The sequence below is a fragment of the Passer montanus genome, unplaced genomic scaffold (assembly GCF_014805655.1).
Source record: "Passer montanus isolate IOZ18808 unplaced genomic scaffold, ASM1480565v1 scaffold25, whole genome shotgun sequence".
NCBI lineage: Eukaryota > Metazoa > Chordata > Aves > Passeriformes > Passeridae > Passer > Passer montanus.
Window position 1 is genome coordinate 5,133,572 of NW_024367149.1, and position 8,031 is coordinate 5,141,602.

Below are 8,031 nucleotides of genomic sequence, written 5' to 3' on the forward strand. Positions count from 1 at the left end.
GAAAAACTAGTGATAAAAGCAGCAGACATGAGTGTGAATTCCTGCTTGAGCTTCTGACAGGTATTAACCAGGTCACTTTTCATTCTCTATGCCTTTAAATGACAATTAGATCCAATAAACAGCAACAATTGTACAAGGTAGCTGTATTGTTCACTTGAGCACCAGAAAAAGCAAATTCATGGAGGTGTTGAGACACCATAACTACCAGCTGTTGTGATGGATACAGCCAGTCTTACAGTTTAGTTACATGTCTGTTTGCACTCTGCACAGGGCATAGTTTTGCTCCAATTCCAGCCCAAGATCTGAGGTATTAAGTTCAAATACTGAAATCTGCAGTTTTAAACTCTGCAGGCACCAGTTTAATTTCTGGTGTCTCAAGTGAGATGGAAACTATAATGCTTTTGGGGTTTCAGAAGGAGTATTAAGTTCAAAAATTGTTGCAATGTTCAGAAAAAAATGTCTTAGTAATTACTACCTAGAAATAATTTGAGAGCTTCACAAAGAAAATTTTGTCATCAACTCACAGTGCTTTCTGCAGATTTTAAGTATAGTGGCATCGAGCATCTGTGCTGGTTGTCTACTTGGAAGAGGGATTTGGGAAAGTGTGAGAACACAAGGTAGATATGTTTCCTTGCAAAATGGGGCTCTTCTAACACTGACCCTTGAAAGTTAAAACCAATAAAGTTTCTAAAACACAAGTCATTCCTGAAAATCTCCATTTTTGTGCTATAGCCTCTGTGGATGCCAGCTTACAGTCATTCATCCAAGCAGGGAACCTCACTAATAAGACCAAAGGAGGAAAGAAAACACACGAAGTTCCCATGGCTCAAGCAGTAACAATGTGATTTCTTCTGCCTTTTACCTGTCTCATCAACTCCTAATGACAGTGAAAAGATTAATAAGAGTTTGCAGTGTAAAGCATTGCACAGGGGAAACCTGTTATTTTACAGTATGTCCCTCTGAAGTCCCTAAATATGCTTTGCCAGGAGCCCTGCCACTGATCTCCTCTCTGCAGGAGTGCAAGGTGGGTGAGTGCCCTTGTTTAAGATCACTTCTGGCCTTTGCAATCCAGGAACCTCTGACTCGCCCGAATGATGTGGGCTGCCTTTATAACGTGGATTGCTACTCACTAGGGAGCTGAGGGGAGGCTGTTAAAGACTTTCTGAGGACTATAGGTTGCACTATACTTCAAGTGGAGGATTTTAAGGTCAATGGTTCATTCTGTTTATAAGCAAAGCACTCTGGGCCTGGAGGAGGATCCTGACTGCTGCTGCAACAGCATCACAAAGTGACAGCAAGTAACGAACAGATTGAAAATCATCAGTGTGAAAATACCATTCATTAAACAGGGGCTAACCCAGTACCTACTGGGTTAGCAGATCTGAGGTGGCAAACACACACAGGAAAAAATGGCACAATTCTGCTATTTGACTTCTATACACCAGTAAAGTTAAGTTGCCCCAGGTACAGTAGGGACTCCCTTGAGTGTCTGTCAGACTGTTTTCCAGGGATTTTTCCCTTTCAAGGCCCATCTTAAAAAGATGTAATTCCAACCTAATACCAATCACAGGCAGCACCCAAATTCTGCAAACAAATCAACGAACAGAATCCTCCAGACCTGCTCGTGGGATGCAGGTACACCTGCCTTGGGCTTGCATGTTACCAAGGAGGGTGTGAAGGATCAGAGGGAAAGGAGGGGCTCACACCTGACCTGTTGTACAAACACTCCTGGCAGTTATATACCCAATAAGTAAAACAGATAAATTGCCAGCTGCCCCTTGAGCCATCATTAGTGACTGGCTGTTGTCTTAATAGGCATCAAATGCCTGGGTGAGCCTTCCAAGGGGCTGTGGGGCAGGAGCACACGGTCACTGGCTGTACAGAGCAACACCTACATGTGGGTACAGCTATAAAACATCAGCTGCTGATCCTTTCAGGTGCTACAGCCACTACTGTAGTTTTAATACTTGCATTGTTTCATCCTCAACAGCTCCCCTGGTGAAGACATAAAGCAGTTCCCACTAGTATTTAAAGGGAATTAAATGGAAATATTTCTATTTTCGCTGTATGAATTTCTACCCCGAGGTTAATTTTGCTGGGGGATTTTTTTACCCTGGGGCATAAGAGGGTGAAAGGAGTGATAGTTTAACAAAAGACAGCAAGCTGAAAACTATGTGCACTATGTATAGCTATGTGAAATCAAACCCTTTAACAACCTTTCTTTCAAAACATTCAGCAATCAAAACAGGTAATGCTGTTTTTGATGACACCTGCTCTCTTCACAAAGCCTGAAATTCTACAAAAGCAAGAAGATGCCGTTTCTACTAGACAAAATGCACTTTTATTTCAAATATTAAAAAAAAATCAGTAATACTCTTTCATATAAACTATACAGACTATCAAAACTCAGCTAGCTCTGAAACTGAGCCCTTTAATTCAGTTCAGAAAACTTTGAGCCCAAATTTTTCATTAGGTCAAATAAGTAAATTTCTCTTGAAGTCAGTTACACTGGTCCTGTCAGCTTGGAGAATCCCAGCTTTGTGATCACAGAAATGTTTAGTTTTTCAAGGGGACAGGGCAGATTGAATAGAGATTCCAGGATGTGGCCCTACCTACATATTACTGTGTATATTACAGTTTTGGCACTGAAGGTCCAGCTTAGAGGCTGCAGAGCTGTCAGTGACCAAACATGATGGACCACCCATCGGCCTTTTATTAACCAGCACTTGTTCCCCCCTCTAATCCTATCACCAGAGTAATCAAAGCTGCCATGTCCCAGGGTCTGATGGAACAGCAGGACCTGGGAAATGAAGACTGATTTTGTTAACAAAGTCATTCCTGCCCCATGAATGCTGCCTCATTGGTAGAAAGCGGGGAGATGAGGTTTATTTGTGCAGAGAATGAGGCGGCAAAGAAATGAAAGGGGGAGAATGGTGAAGTGTGAAGTTTAATCTGGCACAGTCTGAGGTTTCTTTCTTTGAGGCCGTCTCTGATCCAATCAACACTGGTTTGATATTTAACATCTCCCCCTGCAGTTGGAAATGATACCAGCCGGAGGAGACCAGAGTCAGGGCTTCCCAAACAGCCAAAGGGGAGAGAAGGGAGTGCTGGCAGCTCCTCTCCAGCCTGACAGCTTCCCCACCAACAGGCTGGCAGGAAGCTGGACCCTGATACAAAATTTCCCCTACTAACCGTGGGATTTAGGGCATCTGTCATGAGCTGAATGCAGACTGTCCCTGAGGAGAGCAAGTTTGGGATGGGAAAGGGATTTTAGTTCTAGTGGGGAGGAAGAGCTATGAACACCGTCTGGGACAGCAGATCCTGCTGAGGAACAGGATCAAACACAAGCAAGAGATGCCACCCACCTCCCCAGGGAATGGCAGTGTGGGTACAAAAGTAAGACCTACCCCTTGCTGACTGTACAGATCTTCAGTGGGGACACACTGCCATCACTCCAGGGTGATGGGGGTCCCATAGCAACCCTGGGCCATCAGGGAAGATGCACCAGACCTGAGCAGCTGCATCACAATTCTCCTTACTCCAACAACAGCCTGGGAAAGCTTCCCATCACAGGCTCACATGAGGGTCCCAAAGAGGAGAGAGAGAGCTTAGCCCTATTCCCAGCTGGCCCACAAAAAACACAGGGATGAGTCCTGCAGTGGCTGCAGTGCCTCTGCCAGGTTTCCACAAGAAGGCCTGGAATGTCATCTGCCCCTCACCAGGTCTCAGCCCTGGCCAACTTGATTTTGCCCTTTTCTGGCCACTCTCTACACAAACATCACTGCTGTCAGACAGACTTGTCTGCTTCCTCTTCTTCACTTGCCTCAGCTCTTCCTGTCCCACCTTCCATGAAAACCCTGAAACTTCAAATACTAAGGAGCAATACAATTTCAACCTGATGCAAACCTGCTACGAACTCCCCTGCACCCAGGCTCCCAACACTGCCTTCTGCTGCGATTCAGACACCTTGACACCAGCTCAGCCACACCCAGGGCCCGGACTTCGAGTGACCAGCAGCTGCCAGAATCCCAGGAGGTGGGATAACACTTCCTCCCAGGATCCAAGCAGGAGAGGGGCCGGTCAGCAGGAGGCAGAAGGCAGGGACTGATGTGGAAAAGCAGCAGGAAACACTGTGCAAGGGTTTCAGGGGGAGCAGAGCATCAAACTACAAAGTTTCAGGGTTTACAATAGAAAACAATGCTCCCTGCCCTACCTGCAGGAGCTGGCTCTCCAGGAAGCAGCTAATTATATGAGCCACCTTAATCTTTTTATCCGGCTAAGACAATCAACATTTCAAAGCCACGCACAGAACGTTTCAAAGATCGTTCCTGGTCAAAAATGCAAGTGTATCCACTTTCTTTCAGAGCAGATCAAAACCAAGTACCACACCGGGACCACTCCTAGATTTCCTCCTCCTCACAGTATCAGATTAACAGATTTGGTGTATGTAGTCAGATTAAATATTTGCAGTAGCACAAAGCTGCCTTTGAGGAGAAGAAGTAGGGGGAAAAAGCTTTTTTTGTCTTTTTCTTTTTAATTTGCTTAGGGCAAAAATACTGGACTTTGGGGATGTGGGAAACAAAAGCATTGACATGATTCAGCAAGGCACAGTCCTAAAACCTGAATTCTGAATGCAGAAATAACGTGCAGTGTTCCTGTAGCAGTAATGCTGAAAACAGGTAAAAAACCGCTGATGCCCTTAGCAGATTTGGGACTATAATTTATCACAGATGTTCTCATCAAACTGTGCAAACACCCTGCGAGACAAAAGCTGCTCAATTTCTGATTTCCATTTTAGTGGGTTTTAATTACGTGTTGCTTAAGGAAGGCTTCAAGACCTGGAATTGGGAGGTAAAACCTTGCAATAGTAATCCACTCCACTAAATTAGCACAGTAATACACCAAGCAGTAGGACTGCCAGACGGTGTGATAACATTACAAATTACTATTGTTAAACAACTAGCCAGGTGTCAGGATGCATGGAAATCTAGAGGAAGCAAGAAAATAAATATCTGGTTTGTTTTGTTTAATTTTGTCTCCTGTTGTTCTGGTGGCCTTGTTCCCAGAAAAAGCTTCAATCTAGGAAAATTCCTCCTGAACACTGATCTATTTCAGCAACTTTGTCAGTTCTCTCTAACAATTAAAATGGAATGTATTCTTTTAATCAGCACAAATGTTTTGCATAAATGACTGTCCTTTGCTTGCCAATAGCAGTAATACCTTTACTGTTCTTTTTTAGATTATTTTTGGAGCAAAATGAATGGGAAATTTTTGTTTCTATTTAAAAGTTGGACAGAGAAACAATTATGGTTAAGGGCAGCAGTGAGTTTTGTACCCTGTCCCTTTTCCTTTCTCTGCTGCTGACTCTCTCTGAAAAGAAAAAAAATGTATGATTCACATTTAAAAGGCTTCCAAGTGGTACATTTTTAACCAGACGTTTTCATGTGCTTGATTCTAACTGCCATTTATGATCTAATACAACCAAACACTATAGGATGTCTAGAATAGTTAATTATTTTTACTTCACCTTAAAGAAGGAGCTGAACAGAGAGGATAGGCACTTAAACCTTTCAGATAGAATAGTGTAAAACGAATTCCTTTATTTCTATGTGTGTTAAACAATGCAAAGGTCCTGAGAGGCTTTCTTTTAATTATTTTTGTTGATAAACAAGAAAATACATTCAAAAGTGTATGGAACAAATCTTCTCTGAAGGCTGTATGCAGAGTTAATGCTCCTGGCTGAAATATCGGATGAACCAAATGTTAGTGAAAGCCAGACTTTTCCCCTTCAAATAGCTCCTACTGGACTTCAGGGGAGCAGGGGGTGAAGGCACTCTAAGGACATTTTAATCACACCTAAGATTAGTCCTTTAATCCTTATTCCCCCACATTACCAAGAGTTTTTTTGGTCAAAGTAGGACAGTGAGACAAGGCTGGAAATAGACCAGTCCAAAACTAATGACGAAAAGCAGGTTAAAAATGAAATATCATAGCAGTAACTGAGACCATCTTAAATCTCCCCCGGATTATTTGTTTTCTTCCACACACATTCATTTCCTCAATTTCTAGTAAATCTCATTTCACATAAACAGTTCTGCAAGGCAAAGTCAATAGCTGTTACTGTGTTCCTCATTAATCCACTGAAATGAAATAGATTTCATGGCTTAGTATTTGGCTGTTTAAAGCTAAAGCCATTGAAAGAATCCCGGACTCCAGTTACACCAATAACTTTTGTTTCTTAACCTACATCCTTTTCTGTTTGCTGAAATTTACCTGCTCTAAAGTGAAATAAACCCATGTATATTGCACACTTAATTTCCCCCAGTACAAGGGCAACATGAGCCACTTTGTTTTGACCACTAAAAAGACAACTGACAGTTTGCATGTACTTAAATCAATCTGAACAATGTGGAAATTTCTATTTTCATTGTTCATGCTTCATCCTCTTCCTGACAAGTACCACAGAGCTGCTTTACTTCAAAACAAACAAACAAAAAAAATCACTTTTTACCCAGCTCCGGGACAGGATGGGAAGCATGTAAGTTTCCCTCACAAGTGGCAGGCAAGCAGACACACACATTCACACCCTCAAATAAATTATACACGTGATACACACGCACTCGCCACGCACATCACGGGGTTTGTGCAGGCAGCACGGATTGGCATGATGGAGAATAGGCAGCCCAACACAAAAGCTGCTGAGGCCCACGAGTGACCACCCGGCTGCAGAAGCTTGGGGTTCGCCCCCATCAGCTGATGGAAGTGCAAGGGGAATACCCCCCACATCCTGGGATAAGACATGAGGCCCAGAAGCCTCCTTACCTGGGAGAAGTTGAGCCCATTCAGGGGGTGACACTGCTCCTCCACCCGCTCCACCGCACCCGTCTTCTTCTTCATCCTCTCGGCCTCCTGGGCGAGGTAGAGATCGAGCACTGGCACTCCTCTGGAGCGGATGTCCGTCTCCGTCAAGGAGTTCACCATGAGCATCACCCAGACGGGCCTCTTGCGCTCCCAGTTCCCGGCGATGGCGTTGAAGAGGTAGTCGGCATAGAGCCCTTTGCCCCGCTGGTCCGGGGTCATCCAGTGGGGCAGCATCAGCTTGATGTAGTCCAGGTGGCGCTTGAGGCGGCGGTACAGCTCCCGGGGCAGCACGTCCTGCAGGTTCTCCCCGTGGGGCAGCATCTGGCAGCTGGCCAGCCCCGAGATGGTGTAGGGGTCCGTGAGGTCCAGCTCGAAGTAGACGCTGGAGCTGGCGTGGAAGGCGGCCTTGGAGTTGTCAGGGATGAAGTCCCAAACTCGCGTGTAGGGCACGTGGATGGTGCCGAAGAGATAAGCGGGGGGGTCACGGCGAATGGTCCAGAGGAAGGAGTTGAGCTCTCCTTGCTGCGGGGAAGACAAGAGGGGCTGGTCAGTGATGGAGGGGCACAAAGGAAGGAGAGACAGTGATGCCACCCTCAGGGCTGCCCGCAGGGCAGGAGGAGCGGGCTTCCTGCTTCCCCATCTCCTCGCACCAGCCCCACGCGGGCTCGCAGCGAGCAAAGCCCACGGGCACCATGAGGCCCGCGTGGGGCTGGGTCCCGCCGTGAGCGGGGCAGGTCGCACTGCCCCGTGTCCATCTGCTCCCGCCGGGCCGCGGCGTCGGGCAGGAACCCCCCGAAGACGAAGCAGATCAGCGTCAGGTTGAGTTGCATCCCGCTTCCTCTCGATCTCCTCTCTCTCCTTCCCAGATGAGCCTTTTTGGATTTCTAGGATCTTTTTTTTTTTTCCTCCCCCCTCCTCCTGCTCTTCCCCCTTTTTTTTTTAGCCTTTTTTTTTTTTTTTATTCAAACAAACTTTGCCAGTCCCATCTGCATCTGACAAGTGCAGGGGGAAGGACTGGCTGCCCCCTCCCTCCCATGCTCTCCCCCCTCCCGCCCTTTCCCACCCCCACCCCCTCTGGCTCCGGGCTTGTCAGAGGGCGGCCGCCGCCAGGGGGCGATGGCGCCCCAGCGGCTGAGGGGCGGCGGCGCTTCCCCGGCGCCCGCCCGTCCC

General features: G+C 46.3%; 1 protein-coding gene across 1 annotated transcript in view; it reads right to left on the reverse strand.

Moving 5' to 3' along the window:
* TRABD2B (TraB domain containing 2B) overlaps positions 1-7,790 on the reverse strand; it is a 263,300-nt gene extending 255,510 nt beyond the window's left edge. Inside the window, exons 1-2 of the mRNA XM_039711862.1 lie at positions 7,585-7,790; positions 6,823-7,384 (exon numbers count right to left, since the gene is read on the reverse strand). Of these exons, the coding sequence (XP_039567796.1) occupies positions 6,823-7,384; positions 7,585-7,691 (669 nt within the window). The 5' untranslated portion in view covers positions 7,692-7,790. The remainder of the gene's footprint in view (positions 1-6,822; positions 7,385-7,584) is intronic.
* Between the last annotated feature and the right edge of the window lie 241 nt (positions 7,791-8,031).